The 18,456-nt window shown below is 43.4% G+C and overlaps 1 protein-coding gene across 4 annotated transcripts in view; it reads right to left on the reverse strand.

Moving 5' to 3' along the window:
* LOC138966263 (microtubule-associated serine/threonine-protein kinase 3-like) overlaps nt 1-18,456 on the reverse strand; it is a 211,480-nt gene that overhangs the window by 119,489 nt on the left and 73,535 nt on the right. For all 4 annotated transcript variants that reach the window (XM_070338411.1, XM_070338412.1, XM_070338410.1 and 1 more), the window contains one exon: nt 9,866-9,957. In XM_070338411.1, the coding sequence (XP_070194512.1) occupies nt 9,866-9,957 (92 nt within the window). The remainder of the gene's footprint in view (nt 1-9,865; nt 9,958-18,456) is intronic.

Genomic DNA, 18,456 nt, shown 5'->3' on the forward strand with positions numbered 1-18,456 from the left:
AGAGAGAGAGAGTAGAAGAAAAAAAGAACGAAGAGAAAAAAGAAGGGGGAAGATCGTGTCGGGGTTTAGATTTGTCAATGTTATTATTTTGATTTGGCCCGGGATTGACCGTTTATCGGGAAAGGTTCAGGTAAGCGGCACGGGCAGATGGACGACTGTTTGTTTGCTTGCTGTGAGTATCAATTCAGAAATAAAGTTAAACTTGTTTAAACCAACAACGTGATATCAAACAATTTTAGTCAATTTGTCGCTTGAAATCCAGCAGCGTGCTTACAACAACAACAACAACAACAACAACAACAACAACAACAACAACAACAACAACAACAACAACAACAACAACAACAACAACGTGATATCAAACAAATTTAGTCAATTTGTCGCTCGAAATCCAGCAGCGTGCTTACATCAACAACAACAACAACAACAACAACAACAACAACAACAACAACAACAACAACAACAACAACAACGTGATATCAAACAAATTTAGTCTATTTGTCGCTCGAAACTAGAACAACATCACCGTGACAGTTTTAGATATGACGTTATCAAAGTAGTTTTGACAACATCATTCTACAGTCCGGTCGCGTCGAGCATCTGTCGTTCGAGCATATGTCGCGTCGAGCTTTTATCGCGTCGAACATTTGTCCATTCGAGCATTTGTCGTTCGAGCATATGTCGCGTCGAGCTTTTGTCGCGTCGAGCATTTGTCCATTCGAGCATTTGTCGTTCGAGCATATGTCGCGTCGAGCTTTTGTCGCATCAAGCATTTGTCCGTTCGAGATTTTGTCGTTCGAGCTTTTGTCGTTCGAGCTTATGTCGGACACCACACAAACACAGCACAGAGGAGCGTGTGCAGATGCTTTGCAAGAATAAGCTTGAAAACCAGTTTGAATAAATAGCAGCAGATAGAGCTGCATGTCATAATCATGTAATTCATTTTCTTCTTGTCTGGCTTTATTGACTGCATGCCGATCATGTGGCATGGCAGTGACTTTTCACTCTTCAGTCGGAAATACACTGTACATAACACAGCTCCCACTCTCCCTCACAAATGCCTACCCCAAGCCGTGACAACTGATGCTTGGAAATTGTGTGGAAGAGTACACCTCTCTATTTCTCTCCAATGCTCTTCCTGTTGACATGCAGTGACACCGGACACCCCCACAGAGTTTAGCCAGCAACCCCCCCCCCCCCCCTCCCTCTCTCTCACTCCCTCCAGTCCAGCCATGAACTGTTTGGGGCTGTGGCCAGAGAGGCCAGCTGCACTGTTCACTCAGAGCAAAACCAGTTGAGTTGACTGTGTCGTAACTTTGACAAAGCAAGACAACTGAAGGGTTCACAGATTAGGCAACCGACTCACTGGTCAAGGCTGAGGGGAAACAAGAGTATCTTGTCAATGAAAGAGGTTACACACAGACACACGATGCTGAGAACTGTGGCCGGTTTTTCACTCTCTTTCGCTCAGGACCTTCATCGACTGTGGTTTCTGTTGTTTACGTCCAACAGACAAGAATAAAGAGCACAGTGCAGTTTCATGTTGGCATCTCCGCATGTACTCCACTCCTGACCAAAACGACCCCCCCCCCCCCCCCCCCCATGATGGGTACACGTGCACTCAAGTTATCAGTGACTGTCATCACGCCATTGTGGCTGTGATCTTTGTACCAAGAGCCGGACTGCTCTGTTATCGATTTTGTTGTGGTGAAAATTTGACGATGGTCTGTCCGTACATTGGAGGTATGACCTGCTGTTGGGACCGAAAATGAGTGTCCGCGTCCACGTTTTGCAGGTGTCCGTTTAGAAGAAAAACACTCCGTGCCTAGCAAATGTGTCCGTACATGTCAGGTGTCCGCTCACGCCGGGGGCCGTACATTGCAGGGACTGCTGTAAGTGCATGTGTGTGTGTGTGTGTGTGTGTGTGTGTGTGTGTGTGTGTGTGTGTGTGTGTGTGATTGCATTAGTGTGTTAAGGGTGTAATGTATGTAAGTGCATGTTTGTGTGTGTGTGTGTGTGTGTGTGTGTGTGTGTGTGTGTGTGTGTGTGTGTGTGTTTGTGTCTGTTTCTGGTGAATGTGAGTTTATGTTAGGATGTAGGTGTGTGTGTGTGTTCGTGTGTGTATGCTTGTTTGAGTGTGTGCATGCATGCGTGTGTGTTCGCGCATGCGCCTATGTTGTGTGTGTGTGTGTGTGTGTGTGTGTGTGTGTGTGTGTGTGTGAGTGTGTGTGTTTGTGTTGCTTTTTTCACGAGATCGAACTTATGATTGGAAAGGTTGAAGACCACAAACATTCAGAGCGAGGAGAATGCGTGCAGAAAGTGACACGTGCGGGTTATTATGATGAGGCATAAAGAGGGAAAGAACTCTCTCTCTCTCTCTCTCTCTCTCTCTCTCTCTCTCTCTCTCTCTCTCTCTCTCTCTCTCTCTCTCTCTCTCTCTCTCTCTCTCTCTCTCTCTCTCTCTCTCTCTCTCTCTCTCTCTCTCTCTCTCTCAAACACACACACTTTCTATATATGTCCGTCTGTATCTCTGTCTCCCCACTCTCTTTCTCTCTCCCTCTCACTCTGTCACTCTCTCCCCCCCACCCCCCCGAACCTTCATATTTCCGTGCAATAAAGTGTGTGGGTGTATATGCTTGTTTGCGTGTGCGTATGTGAGTGGCTCTGTGTGTGAATGTATGTGTTGATGTATGTGTTGATGTGTGTGGATGTGTGTGGTTGTGTGTGTGTGTGTGCTTGTGCGTGTTTATGTGTCTGTGTATGTGTATGCACATGTGTGCGTGTGCAAGTTAATGTGTGTGAGTGTGCGTGTGTGTATGTACATATATATATATGTGTGTGTGTGTGTGTGTGTATGTATGTGTGTGTGTGTGGGTGGGTGTATATATATTTGTATGCGCGCTCACGCGCTTGTGATTGTGTGTGTGTATGAGTGTGTGTGCGTGTGTGTGTGTGCGTGAGTGTGTGTGCGTGTGTGTGTGTTCGTGTGTGTAAGCTTGTTTGAGTGTGTGTGTGCGTGTGTGTGTGCGTGTGTGTGTGTTGGTAAAAAGTAACATACGCCACTGCATGGCACGTTAAGCGTTTCATCTTGTATTTGCTGCAAGGTCGCGTTATCTGCTTTTTTCACGAGATCGGACTTAAAGGTGGTTGTCTACATTTTTGCTTTTTTTCAATAATCTTATGGTTAGATTTCGCTAAAAAGTTATGTCAGATGATGAATGAACCATGGGGAAAAAAGTTACAGAAAAAAAAATATATGTAAAAAAAGATTTTATTTTTGGGTAGCGTGACTTACGCTTCCAATATTTTGTTTTCTGTTTGCTGAGAACATGTGCTTTGCCTAAAAATACTGACCAATCAAATTCATGTCACTACCTACTTATAGCCACGCCCAAACAAGTGCAGCAACAGTTTGACACTGGAGCGTTGTCCACGTTTTTTTTAAACGCACGGGATTTGAGAGGAGTTTTGCGCTTGGGATTTTCCAAATAAGGATATCCTACTATGAGTACTACGCTGGAATACTACAATGAATTTTCAAACGGCTACACTGGCTTCGTCTTTCCTGATCGAAAGGGGGTGTATTGTTGATAATTGTAGATTTTAATGGTCAAATGGCGATTTCGGTATAAAAATGTAGACAAGGACCTTTAAGATTGAAAAGGCTGGCGTCCACAAAAAGTCAGAGCGAGAAGAATGTGTGCAGATAGTGACACTTGCGGGTTATTGTGATGAGGCATAAAGAGGGACAGAGAGCTCTCTCTCTCTCTCTCTCTCTCTCTCTCTCTCTCTCTCTCTCTCTCTCTCTCTCTCTCTCTCTCTCTCTCTCTCTCTCTCTCTCTCTCTCTCTCTCTCTCTCTCTCTCTCTCTCTCTCTCTCTCTCTCTCTCTCTCTCACACATTCTTTATGTCTCTCTCTGTCCGTCTGTCTCCCCCGTCTCTCTCTCGCTATCTCTCTCTCTTTCTCTTTACCTCTCTCACTGTCTCTATCTGTCTCTCTCTCTGTCACATGTTGCTGCTAGCTTTCCACTGGGAGGAAACGACCCGAATTTCCCAGCGATGGGACAATAAAGTAATGAAAAAAATAATCTAAACAAAATCTAATAGATTCCTTGACTTTGGAGATGACAAGAAAATATCGGGCGCATTTATGTGATTTGTAAAACATTTTACAAATCGCGGGGCGCGCCCCGTGATTTGTAAAATGTTTTACATTTTTACAAATCACGGTTTAACACCACTCCAAGCTGGTGTGGTAATGACGGCTTGCTTGTCCCAGCCAGCTGTGTAATACCATACTACCAGTCGTGAGAAGACGGGCAGCAAGTGTCCCTGTGTCGCTGTTGTTCATCAAGATACCTTAGTTCAAACTTAATAGACCAACGGACAAAAAAAAAGTATTCAGGATTTTGAGATGTGACATGTCCTAGCTACTCTCATCGAAGAGAATTCAAATCAAGATGCAAGGGCGTCAAAAATACTGCCCAAGCATGAGGAAGAAGAAGGCTATCTCTGCCTCTCTCTCCCACCCCACCCCCACCTCCACGACATCCAAGCACTCCCAGATGGAAGTCAACTTCGAGCTGGCGTGCTATAAATCCACTAATTCAAGATGCCCACTTGCTCGTCACAACCAGCATTAACGCGGATTAAAGAAGTAAAGATGTATGACGCAGACGTAGGCGGACAGAACCGATCGATATGTGGGCGTCTTACCGGAAATGAGACTGATGGAATAAGAGGTCTGCGTGATCAGGAAAAGCATATATATAAAAAATAAAAATAAAATATAAAAGTGAAAAAGCCTCCCGTGGGGGCGAAAATTTGGATCATCATTAATAAACATATTCCATATTCATCACAATAACTTTTGAGGAGATTGTTTTTAAATATTTGCCTACCAAACCCACTTGTGTCTCTTAAATTGTACAGGCCTAACGGATGGGGAAAAGCGTGGTGCGTCACAGCGTTCAAACACAACAAGGACCGCACTTCGCACGGTTTCGAGGACAGGAAGTGTTTTTAACGTAATGGAAGAAGTGGACCAGAAATTAGGGACAAGTCTTTGAAAGCTGACGACAACACACCCAGCTAAGTCTAATGGAAGCCACAGAAAAACGCCCTTCTTTGTAATAACAATACGTTATGCTGTCCTCAAATGCATTTTTTTGTTGTTATCTCAACTCTTCACACTCACCTTGTATAAACAATCCCATGATTTTATGTTAGCCTACTCTATACACTAAGTGAAGCAACCTGAATTAAAACTTCGTTCAAAAAATGTCCTACTTTCTCCCTGATGACCTCCATAATGATGAAGAGCTAGATGGCGGACAATTCGACACAGACTCAATGAAATTCAATTCAGCATCTAGCGTATTGCACGTGCCAGCGTATTTCATACAGCCGATCTAACCACAAAGAACCTACGTCAAACCGGTCCTCCAAAAAGAACCAGGAAATCGAAGTAGTGGTAGCGGAGTATATGGTATGGGGGATGGGGGATGGGGGTGAGACCCGAAGTTTTCAGATCAATCAGATCAATACGAACCCTGGCCGATGAAAGGCGGGCTGAAATGTAGAGCAGGGAGCGACAGGGCAGCGACGACGGATTGCGATGGCTTGCCACCACCGTCTTGGTGGGGAATCAGGGAAAAGGCAACATCGAGGATGGTAAGTGAGTGAGTGAGTGAGTGAGTGTGTGTGTGTGTGTGTGTGCGCGCGCGCGAGTGTGTGTGTGTCTGTATGCGCGTGTGTGTGTGCGCGTGCGTGCGTGGAGGGAGAGAAAGCGAGAGAGAGAAAGAGAGAAAAGAGTGAGAGAGCTGGCAATCAGAACAAGCGCGAGAAAAGGGAAAAGAGTGGTGGAGGGGGGGTGGGGGGGTTCGCATTGAAAAGACCTTTCAAATGTCTGCTGGATACACCAAATCAATAAAGAGAGGGCCAGTTGGGTGTAAGTGAAAAATGTGCTGACTGCGCCAAACAGCTGCCATCTTCACACTCTACTTCCTGACAGCTCAGAGTGGTTTACTTTGCCACAATCAAACAGCCGCCAAACACTGAATCGATATCAGAGAAAATGGTCTTTGATCCGGACACTGCGCTATCACAATAATGTGACGGCAGTTCCGCGCATCCACCCGGAACAATTCATTTCTTATTAAAAATTAACTTGTTCTAACAGAAAATTTGACAGTTAAGCGCAAAGACCTGGACATACCCCATTGCCAGAGACGATAACCGATGAGAGAGAAAGAGAGAGAGAGAGAGAGAGAGAGAGAGAGAGAGAGAGAGAGAGAGAGAGAGAGAGAGAGAGAGAGAGAGAGAGAGAGAGAGAGAGAGAGAGAGAGAGAGAGAGAGACCAAGATGCTGACTTAGGACTTGCATTGACCTTGTTTTCAGTACGAGGGTCAAAGCCCTGGGGGATAGAGAGAATGGGGCAGTAATCAATATTTCTCCAGCTAGCAGCTGTCCAAATTAGTCAGTTCTCTAGAGAAAGCATAGATGTGCTGACAATAAGCCACCACCTCAGAATATCAATGTGCTTCAACCCAATTTGAAATGCGGTGGCTTCCTGCTTAACAAAAATCAGATAACAGATGGGAAAGGGAACGGGGAAGTAGGGTTATAGAAATTTCAGAATTCATAAATGGGAGCATGTCTGGGCAAACAAATAGGGGGGGGGGGGGGGGACAATTTAAAACTTCACAAAAAGTTGTGAAAGCTCCTAAATATCAGACTTTGGTGTCTGAAGACGAACAACGTAAATTCAACACACCAAGCAACACAAATGCACCATTCAAACGCGACAGAACTAACCTCCCTCGAACCTCCGCATTCGAGGACTCAACGCATCAAACAAAAATAGGAAGACGTAAAAACCTAACCAAGCACTGTGGTTTTTTTCCCTTATTCTTCTCCTCACTTCAAATTCGCAAAATATCACTTACAATCCAAATTTCATGACTGGCATCAAACAAAGACAGACAAGATTATCTGTCAATTTCAACAATGCGAAATGGGATTCTGTCCTTGATAATGTCAAGAAATGCAAAGCGGGCATTTGGTCCTGGGTTCAGAATTGAAAAATGTCCGTTTTGCATTCAGCATAAGAAGTTATGCAGATCTCTGCAGCGTCAGAGAACACAAAGCCGTTCAGAATGTGACATTCCATGCTGTGCACAGTGAAGATAAGGGTTTTCTTGTCAAAATCTCCCTTTTCTCACCGGAAGAGCTTCACCCCTAATCCTGTAATCAATGAGAATTAAATGCAAAATAGGATGACTGGAGACGGGGAGACAAAAAAAAGTAAAGGCAGCCTGAAAGTATTTTGACAACTCTCCGCACGAAATCTACCAGAAACCTTTTTGGGCAACTTTATTTTATACACGTAGATTTATTTAATAGGAGTGCTTTTTGGCTCACGTAAGTGTAGCCTATGCGATGCTAACTTTTGTCTGTCTGTGCGTGCGTGCGTGTGTGCGTGCGTGCGTGCGTGCGTGCGTGCGTATGTATGTATGTCTGTGGTAGAAACTTTAACATTTGACTGAACACCGAAATACTAATTTTACCTGGTTATTATTCAAGCAACAGCTTCAAAGTATTGAAGCAATGATCAACATTTCGTCGGCACGTATGTAGTTAAAGTGTGTATCCAAAGAAAACGGGTGGTGGGGGGTTTTGGGGGGGTAAAAACAGGTGACTGGTTTGTGTCGTGTGTGGTATGTAGACCAGGTCAGGGGTCAAGGTTAGGTCAGATCACGTGAAGGATTGTGGTATAGATACAGTTATCACCGAGCTGCAGTTCGCCGATTCGGAGAAGACGATTTCCCATTGTTCGGTTTCGTAGCTCCAGAAAAATAGATAAAGAAGATGCCAAAGGAGATTTCCTACAGGTTAATCTGCACAGCGTGTTTCCAGTGTCTGCGCGAGGAAGCGCTGTCGAAAGCGCAGTGTCGATCTGGCCATCTGGCAGTCGTGTCCCCGTAAGTAGGCTACAGACAGACACTAGATCTAGTGTCTGTCTCGCACTCTTGCACCGTGTCACCTATGCTTACTGTGTGTGTGTATGTGTGACGGAGTGATTGAGTTTGTGTTACTGTTTGTCGATTTCTTACGTGAGCCTTGAAGGCTTCGCCTCTTGTTTGTTCTACTTTTAACTTTATCAGTTCGTTTGATCATTTTCCCTCGACATTTTGAGCTCTTAAAGTTCAAGAAATGTCTCTTATCCCTTGTAGGACACCGATGGCGAAGTTGATTCAGTAAACAAAACAAAACACAAGAAGCAGCTGGAATGTTGATTTTGGAGTATTTGTCCAAATGGATGGACGCTCTTATCCCCTTAGAAATCGGGGAAGATCTGAGGTGGTGCAAATGTATGCAGTTTTGGGTCGATACCGCCGTAGCACATTCACTCTTCTGCACTCTCAGTCCAGCAAGCCAATCAGACCCAAATAGCAGCGTTATTCAATCCTTCTCATTGTGATGGCTCCACGTACCATTCTTAGCCGTCCTCCCTGTGATGAAGAATTCATCATGTGCACTCTGCACGTCTCCGATGGAGGGGCCCAAGCCACAAACCTTGATCTTCTCGTGTTTCAAACCTCTGGTCGCATTGACACAGAAGACATCACGCTCTAACGCTGGATGATGGTAATTAACTTCTGTTCCATAGATGTGACCACCGTCAAGTGCACGGACCCTCACCATCTGCCTTTGAGCACAGCAGGTCACAGAATATGCATGAATCTGAGCATTCTAATCAACGCCTTTAAAGGGACACTCCTTCCCGTGAGAACAGTTTGGGTCACCGTCTCAGAGTTTTACATGAGATAAGACCACATACCAAAAATAAACAGCCTGGGTGCGCTCTGTGCACAATGGAAATGTGTTTTTTAAGAAATAATTTCGTAAAGCCACCAGTGGCCTTTTTAAAAATAAATTAATTCATCCACACACACACAAAATCCAACTCGCCACAGCAAGTATAGTAATCATGGTGTTGACTTTTGGTATGAGTCCAAGTGGAGGGAATGGTTTTATCGCAGGTAAAAAGCCTGGCCAGGTCTGAGATAGTAAGCAGAAGTGTTCTCATGGGAAGCAGTGTGTCTTTGACAGCAGAGCTAAACCACTGAGTGGTGGTGAGCTACACAGGACACCAAAGGATGCCGTGAGGTGGTTGTAATAAAGAGAGCGACGGACACGATGTCTTCGTTGTAACATTGTGGTATTCATAGGCACGTATAAGTCTCTTTGTCCTTCTCTATTCTGTTCTAACTAAATATTGCATCCCAACTCCCACCCTCTTCTCCTAATGCATCGATCACAACTAAAAATAAATAATGATTACCATAGTGTCCTGCGATAGTTAACTGTAATTACTGTTTCATTTCCTGCCAATGTGCTTTTAACAGATGCCATTTTTTTCTTCTCGTAACCTTCTGCCGCGGACTGACGTCATGCAATCAACTACGCGACGGATAGGCTTGACACAAATACAACCATGCCGGCAATTCATTTTGATAGCTTGCTCTTCTGCCGAGCTTCCATCCATTTTGATAAGGTCAGACGAATATTAAGCCAAACGCAAAGGACGAAAATTATTAAGTCCAAGCGCTTTCCCTTTCACAAACCCGAGGCAGTACCGTGGTCAATAACTTCCTGGAGAATCTCACTTTTGTAGGCCGTTAAACCTAGACTGTGACTGTTACTGTGTTACTACGGTGACAGAGAGAGAGAGACAGAGAGAGAGAGAGAGAGAGAGAGAGAGAGAGAGAGAGAGAGAGAGAGAGAGAGAGAGAGAGAGAGAGAGAGAGAGAGAGAGAGAGAGAGAGAGAGAGAGATAAACAAACAAACAAATGTGTACATACCACCAAGCTGTTTGTGAGAGAGGGGGCTGACTGCCCCAGTGTGGTGTTCCTCATGCGCAGGAGGTTGGTTGGTTCTATCAGAGCACTGACACCTGAAAACACAACATAGAGTTGAATCCGAAGGGCTGAAAGTACAGCAATATCCCGACTCAAGGTTAGCCGTCACACTGAATCAATTTCAACATTATAAACATGTTATACATGTGACGTCACTTCCACGGGCCTTTTTCTGAAAAAGGCCGAAAATAATTCATTTCTCATTAAACGCTTAGAGCACTAAAATTAAAACAAGCCGATAGAAAGCAACAAAATATTGCAAACTGCAAAAGCATGCAGGCGCAATAAAATCAGGTAAACTTGCAATCGTGTAAAACTAAACTTGCTTTTGGGGTTATTTTATTTATATGCGTTAACAACACCAGAACTATACTAACAAAGCCAGAACTATACTAAGAGATCATTGCCCGAAGGTTCAGGAAGAAAGGGCTGCTTCACTGCAGGTCTCTGACGTATGTAAACAAAGCGTGCGTGTGTGTGCATGCGTGTGCGTGCGTGCGAGTGCATGTGCGCGGGGGGAGGGGGATTTGAAACTTTGTTTCCCCGATTCCTCATAAAGGTATGCCTGTCGCTCTTTACAAGAGCACAAAACAAAGTTGCGTGAAGCAATATAAAAAAAACATTTAGTTAATCTGTAGGCATCAAACTAAAAGATCAACTCCAAAAACCAGTCATCGGCGAGACTACATTCACATAGTTTCGGCTAACTATACCCGAAGACCAGTCTCCGTGAAGCATGCGAATATTATACTCAATCTTTTTCTTTTTTATATTTAGTCAAGTTTTGACTAAATATTTTAACATCGAGGGGGAATCGAAACGAGGGTCGTGGTGTATGTGCGTGCGTGTGTGTGTGTGTGTGTGTGTGTGTGTGTGTGTGTGTGTGTAGAGCGATTCAGACTAAACTACTGGACCGATCTTTATGAAATTTGACATGAGAGTTCCTGGGTATGAAATCCCCGAACGTTTTTTTCATTTTTTTGATAAATGTCTTTGATGACGTCATATCCGGCTTTTCGTGAAAGTTGAGGCGGCACTGTCACGACCTCATTTTTCAACCAAATTGGTTGAAATTTTGGTCAAGTAATCTTCGACGAAGCCCGGGGTTCGGTATTGCATTTCAGCTTGGTGGCTTAAAAATTAATTAATGACTTTGGTCATTAAAAATCTGAAAATTGTAAAAAAAAAATAAAAATTTATAAAACGATCCAAATTTACGTTTATCTTATTCTCCATCATTTGCTGATTCCAAAAACATATAAATATGTTATATTCGGATTAAAAACAAGCTCTGAAAATTAAATATATAAAAATTATTATCAAAATTAAATTGTCCAAATCAATTTAAAAACACTTTCATCTTATTCCTTGTCGGTTCCTGATTCCAAAAACATATAGATATGATATGTTTGGATTAAAAACACGCTCAGAAAGTTAAAACAAAGAGAGGTACAGAAAAGCGTGCTATCCTTCTTAGCGCAACTACTACCCCGCTCTTCTTGTCAATTTCACTGCCTTTGCCATGAGCGGTGGACTGACGATGCTACGAGTATACGGTCTTGCTGAAAAATGGCATTGCGTTCAGTTTCATTCTGTGAGTTCGACAGCTACTTGACTAAATATTGTATTTTCGCCTTACGCGACTTGTTTTTAAGTCTGATCGCGTTTTAAAAGTAAACATAACATATCTATATATTTTTGAATTCATGCAATATTTGTTTAATCTGTAAGGGAAAATTCGTTTTTAATGACAACTTTAATGAGCCAACTCATTAGCTAATTTTTAAGCTTCCGAGCTGAAATGCAATCCCAAAGTCCGGACTGAGTCAAAGATTGCTTGACTTAAATGTTAATCAATTTGGTTGAAAAGTCAGGGCGTGACAATTCCGCCTCAACTATCACTTAAAGTCGAATACGACGTCATCAAGGACATTAATTTTATTGAAAAATGAGAAAACAAATCTGGGGATATCGACATACCCAGGAACTCTCATGTCAAGTTTCATGAAGATCGGTCTAGTTGTTTTCTCTGAATCCTCTACACACACACACACACACACACACACACACACACACACACACACACACACACACACACACACACACACACACACACACACACACACACACACACACACACACACACACACACACACAAACACATACATTTACACCACGACCCTCGTCTTGATTCCCCATTCCCCGTCTAAGAAAAAAAGTTTGGCTTCATTTCCTGTTTTGGACAACTCTGTCCGTTTCGTTGCCTGGCAACACCCGTCAAATTACCGGAATACTATAAAAAAAAAAAAGTCCGCATGTTCTCTTCTCATTAGCATTGAAACGACAGCATCTCGGTAGTGCTATCAGTCACGGGTGCTATATCACACTGTCATCTCGCTTGTTCCCGGCACTGTCCTTCCCCTACTAATTATTCGATGAACAATCTCAGATCTGGTTAGGCTTTTACAACGGATAAAACCATCACTCCACAATGGACTCGTACAACAAAATAACAGCCTATTTGCTTTCTGTGCAGGTGTTGTGTGTGTGTGTTGTTGGCTCACGAAGTGTAGCCTATGCGATCGTAACTTTGTCTGTCTGTGCGTTTGTGCGTGTGTGTGTGTGTGTGTGTGTGTGTGTGTTTGTGCGTGTGTATGTCTGTGGTAGAAACTTTAACATTTCCGAGTCTATGTGTGAGTGGTTATCCAAGACTATGGATAAAGCTCGCATAAGATTACGTCACGGTCAAAAGTGTTTGACGTCAATTAATGCATCATGACGGCATGCCTCCCTGTAGTCTTTCTCTCTCGCGTGGTGTGTGTGGTCTCGGTCATTGTTATTTTGAGCGGGCCGAGACTATTTGGCAGTCGTGTCCCTGTAGGCTACATGCAGACAGACAGATCTAGATCTAGTGTCTCTCTTTCTTGCACAGTGTCACCTAAGCTTACTGTGTGTGTGGGTGTGTATGTGTGACGGAGTGATTGAGTTTGTGTTACTGTTTGTCTATTTCTTACGTGAGCCTTGAAGGCTTCGCCTCTTGTTTTCTTCATACATTGTTTCTCTTCAGGAATGAATTTTTAAAAGACACTTGTGGCAAATCTGTTAAATTAATTCATACAAAAATGTTTACTCTGCACAGGAGGAAGCAGTCTGGGTGTTGATTTTAGGATGTGTCCAAGTGGAGGCATTGTTTTATCCTATGTAAAAGCCTGGCTAGATCTGAAATAGTGTGCCCAACTGTTTTCACAGGAAGGAATGAGCCTTCAAATCTTGTATGCTTGCAGCACCATACCAAGACGTTTTCAAGCGAATCTGAGTTGTTTACAAGTTTTTTTAAAAGTTTGTTTGTTTTTGTATGTCAAAATGCTTTGCTCAAAAATGTTTGTTATAATCAATTCATTACTTGGATAGCGTCGGTAAAACACGCTTCAATGTTGCAGTCACAAGTCTTCCTACAAATACATTTGTCAAAAGAAAACTAATGAGGAACTTTTATTTTCGCAAAATGATGGTACTCCTCCTGTGTGATGTAATAATGCAAATGAAACCCCAAAGCCGCACCGCGTATTGCTTGAGGCGAACTGAGGGAGTTTTTTTGGCGGTCGTATTAAAGGCCAATGAAAGTGTGAACTTCTTCTATTGCCTACAGGATCAATACCTGCGGACATAGCATTTTCTCTCAAAGGTTTTGTCATCATTACTCATAATTCTAGTATTGCGTTGCACGTGCTAGTGGCCCCTACGCACACACACACTTTCTTTCTTTATTTGGTGTTAACGTTGTTTTCAACCACTCTTGGGCGGGGATGTAGCTCAGTCGGTAGCGCGCTGGATTTGTATCCAGTTGGCCGCTGTCAGCGTGAGTTCGTCCCCACGTTCAGCGAGAGATTTATTTCTCAGAATCAACTTTGTGTGCAGACTCTCCTCGGTGTCCGAACCACAGAACTTATATTAGACAGAAGGGACAAGCGCCTCTTCGGTATGTTCCGGCAATTTCCGTAAGCGTTCGGGGCGCCATTTTGAAAGTGCTGAAGAAGCATGGCGAGTACCAGTACTGGCAGTTGGCTTACTGTAAACAAAACGAAACGCGGAGCGTGTTACTGTTGTGTTATGTGTGTGTGTGTGTGTGTGTGTATGTGTGTGTGTGTGTGTGTGTGTGTGTATGTTTGTGGTGTGTGTGTGTGTGTGTGTGTGTGTGTGAGCCTGTGTGTGTGTGCGTGCGTGCATGAGTGCGGCGTGCGTACGGTGCCAATGTGTGTCAGGTGTGTGTGTGTCTGTTTGTAAGAAAGAGAGAGAGAGAGAGAGAGAGAGTGTGTGTGTGTGCATGAGTTTGTGTGTATGTTTGTGTGTGTATGAGTGTGTATGTGTGTTTGTTTGTAAAGGTGTGTACTGATGTCCGTCTGTCTATGTGCGTACACAGTGATGAGTCAGTGTGTGTTTCAGTTGTGTGTACTGAGATTTGTGTGTGTGTGTGTGTGTGTGAGCCTGTGTGTGTGTGTGTGCGTGCATGCGTGCGTGCATGCGTGCGTATGTAAATGTGTGTGTGTGTGTGTTTGTAAGAGAGACAGAGAGAGAGAGAGGTGGGCCGGTTTGTGTATGTGCGTGTGCGTAAGTGTATGTCAGTCAGTGTGTGTGTATGTGTGTTTGTTTGTAAAGGTGTGTATGTCCGTCTGTCTATATGTGCGTATGGGTGTGTGTTTTGTGTGTATGAAGTTTGTGTGAGAGAGTGAGTGAGTGAGTGCGTGTGAGTGAGTGTGTGTCAGTGTGGGTGTGTGACTCAAGTGTAGTTGGTGTGTGTGTCAGTGTGTGTGTGTGTGTCAGTGTGTGTGTGTGTGTCTGTGTGTGCGGTCTGTGTGTGTCTGTGTGTGTCTGTGTGTGTGCCTGTGTGTGTGTGTGTGTGTGTGTGTGTGTGTGTGTGTTTGAGAGAGAGAGAGAGATGATTGAGAGAGAGAGAGAGAGAGAGAGAGAGAGAGAGAGAGAGAGAGAGAATGTGGTTATTTATGTGTGAGTGCGTGCATGCATTCGTGCGTGTGTGTGTTTGTGTATGTGTGTTTCTGTGTAAGAGAGAGAGAGAGAGAGAGAGAGTGAGAGAGACAAGACAAGACAAGACAAAATCTTTATTATCGAGGGTAATAGATAAGCAAGAATATTGCTTTTTTACATCCAGCCCTCGCCCTAATATAGGGTCAACAAGAACAGAAAACAATATAATCAAAGAATTATCACATCAAACTTAATACATTATAACTGTATTTATACAGATAAAAATTTTAAAAATAAATTGTCATGCTGCATTTTAAGTACAATTTCCAAGTGTCAATTTTTAACATAACTTCATTTAGATCTGCATATTATTATAATTTTGTTTAACATGCACATACATTTTAAATGAATTGATGAACCATTCAGCGCATGTTTAGTTGCATTATGTGCGACATATAATTTTTTTTGAAGCTGTCTGTGTTTGTTTTATGCTTAAGAAAAATAGGCAGTGAGTTCCATAGGACCGCACCTGAATAAAGAAGGCTTGGTTTGAAAAGGTCAATACGTGGAGTCGGTGTTATGATTTTTAGTCTGTTATAGTTCAAAATAAAATTATCACGTAATGTCTCCGGTGCATATCCTGACATCACTTTATGCATCATAACAGAGAGAGAGAGAGAGAGAGAGAGAGAGAGAGAGAGAGAGAGAGAGAGAGAGAGAGAGAGAGAGAGAGAGAGAGAGAGAGAGAGAGAGAGAGAGAGAGAGAGAGAGAGAGGCAGGCAGAGAGAGAGAGAGAGAGAGAGAGAGAGAGAGAGAGAGAGAGAGAGAGAGAGAGAGAGAGAATGTGTATGTGCGTGTGCGTGAGTTTGTGTGTAGGGCCTACATGATGTTTGTGTGTGAATGAGTGCGGTGTGCCAGTGTGTGTGTGTGTGTGCCGGTGTGACTTGGGTGTGTGTGCCGTGTGTGTGTGTGTGTGTGTGTGTGCGTGTGTTTGAGACTGAGAGAGATACACGACAGAGAGAGAGAGAGAGAGAGAGAGAGAGAGAGAGAGAGAGAGAGAGAGAGAGAGAGAGAGAGAGAGAGAGAGAATGTTGTTATTTATGTGTGTGTGCGTGCATGCATTCGTGCGTGTGTGTATTTGTGTGTCAGTGTGTGTTTCTGTGTCTGTTAAGAGAGAGAGAGAGAGAGAGAGAGAGAGAGAGAGAGAGAGAGAGAGAGAGAGAGAGAATGTGTATGTGCGTGTGCGTGAGTCAGTTTCAGTGTGTGTAGGGCCTATGTTTGTGTGTGAATGAGAGAGAGAGAGTGTGTGTGTGTGTGTGTGTGGACGGTGGGGGGGTGTATGTGTGTGAATGTGTGTGTGTGTGAGAGAGAGAGAGAGAGAGAGAGAGAGAGAGAGAGAGAGACTGAGAGAGAGAGAGACTGAGAGCGGATTTGTCCTTCGCTGGGGGTATGCAGTGCCTTCAGTTGGCATTGCACTTCTACTTAATTTTTCTGTTGTTGTTTACAGCAAGCAACTTTGAAGTGCCGAACATGTGTTGCAATTTCACAGTAAAAATGACGGTGTAAAACGCGCGCAATCAGTCTCGTCGGTACGACTTCTGTCTTATGTGTGGTGCATGTTCAGTAAATGTCTAAAAGCACCGTCTTTGAAATAATCCTCGTTGTTGACAAGGACGTTAAACCTCAAAAGTTATACATCAGCAAATCCTTACTACCGGTAAATTAGTAAGTAAATGGACCTGTTTTTATTCACACAGTACGTAAACGTCAGGTCATAAACGTAAACAGAGACAAGGCACACCGTGAGACCAAACTGCGCACTGCGTGTGTGTGTCGCTCGCCGCGATCGCTGGTCAGTCTCAGCATTAACAAGATGGCGGCCGGCCGAGCCAACCAGAACGCGTTTTTCGACCTCGCTAAGAGGGCTTGTCCCTTCTGTCTAATATAAATTCTGTGGTCCGAACACCCCCGTGTGTACACGCAAGCACAAGACCAAGTGCACACGAAAAAGATCCTGTAATCCATGTTCGGTGGGTTATAGAAACACAAAAATACCCAGCATGCTTCCTCCGAAAACGGCGTATGGCTGCCTAAATGGCGGGGTAAAAAACGTAAAATTCCACTCGTGCAAAAAAGCCGAGTGTACGTGGGAGTTTCAGCCCACGAACGCAGAAGAAGAAGAAGAAGAGAAGTTTTCAACCACGAAGGTTATATCGCGACGGGGAAAGGGGGGGGGGGGATGGGATAGAGCCACTTGTTAATTGTTTCTTGTTCACAAAAGCACTAATCAAAAAATTGCTCCAGGGGCTTGCAACTTCTATATATATATATACGACTTGTGTCTGTCTGTGTGTGTGTGTGTTCGCGATCCACGGCCAAAGTTCTCGATGGATCTGCTTCAAATTTGGTGGGCATATTCAGGTAGACCCCGGACACAACCTGGTCGATGAGAATTTTCAACACGTGCTCTCAGCGCGCAGCGCTGAACCGATTTTGGTTCCACCTCAGCTACCCGGGCCCCCATACCGACACACCAAAGCCGCTAGACCACATCACAACGCCAAAGTTCTCGGTGGATCTTTTTCAAATTTGGACACCGTATTCAGCTACACCCCGGACACAATATCATCGATGAGATATTTCAACACGTGCTCTCAGCGCGCAGCGCTGAACCGATTTTGGTTTTTGTGTTCATTTCACCATTACAAGTAACTCTTCCTTATCTTCTCCAGTGTGTTGCGTTTATCTCCCTTCCTTCGTGTGGCTTCAATCCATATTCCCGTTTCTAAGTTACTATTTTTAGAATGTCACTGCGCTGTCCAGAACGCTTCCCTTGCACCCGTAAGTTGTTCTTACTGTCAAAGTGAAAAGGTCGAATCAATTTATAGCCACGCGAAAAATACACTCCCACCTATCTCTATATATTTATAGATATAGATATACATATATATATACGGCTTCTCTGTGTGTGTGTGTGTTTGTGTGTGTGTGTGGGCAAAAACCTGTGTATTGTAGAGTTCTGTTTGTGATGTGGTCTAGCGGTTTTTGTCTGTCTGTATGTTCTGGCATTTGAGAAGCCACAACAGATAATAAAGGGCTAAGAAATAAGCTCTAAAAATCTCAAGATGTTCTTACTGTCAAAGTGAAAAGATCGAATCAATTTATAGCCACGCGAAAAATACACTGTCACCTATCTCTATATATTTATAGATATAGATAGATAGATAGATAGATAATTTATTGCCAAGTGTACAATACATGAATGAACATAAAAAATACACGAGGAAAGCAGCTTGCTGTGTGATAAAAACAAAAATAAATAGCATTCATACATCACTGGCGCATAGCATCATACATACATGGGTAAGACAATTTGGTATATATATTTTTTTATTTTTTTCTTCATATATATACTGTTCAAAAAAAGAAACGCATAGCTTGTAATATTTGGTTAATTTAGTTACATGGCTACAAGGATATCCACCAAACTGCAGAAAATGTTTATCTGGTCGTCGACCTTTCGTCCATTGCCACAAGTGAGCTCTGCACGT

Source organism: Littorina saxatilis, linkage group LG5, assembly GCF_037325665.1.
Source record: "Littorina saxatilis isolate snail1 linkage group LG5, US_GU_Lsax_2.0, whole genome shotgun sequence".
In the NCBI taxonomy this organism is placed as follows: Eukaryota; Metazoa; Mollusca; class Gastropoda; order Littorinimorpha; family Littorinidae; genus Littorina; species Littorina saxatilis.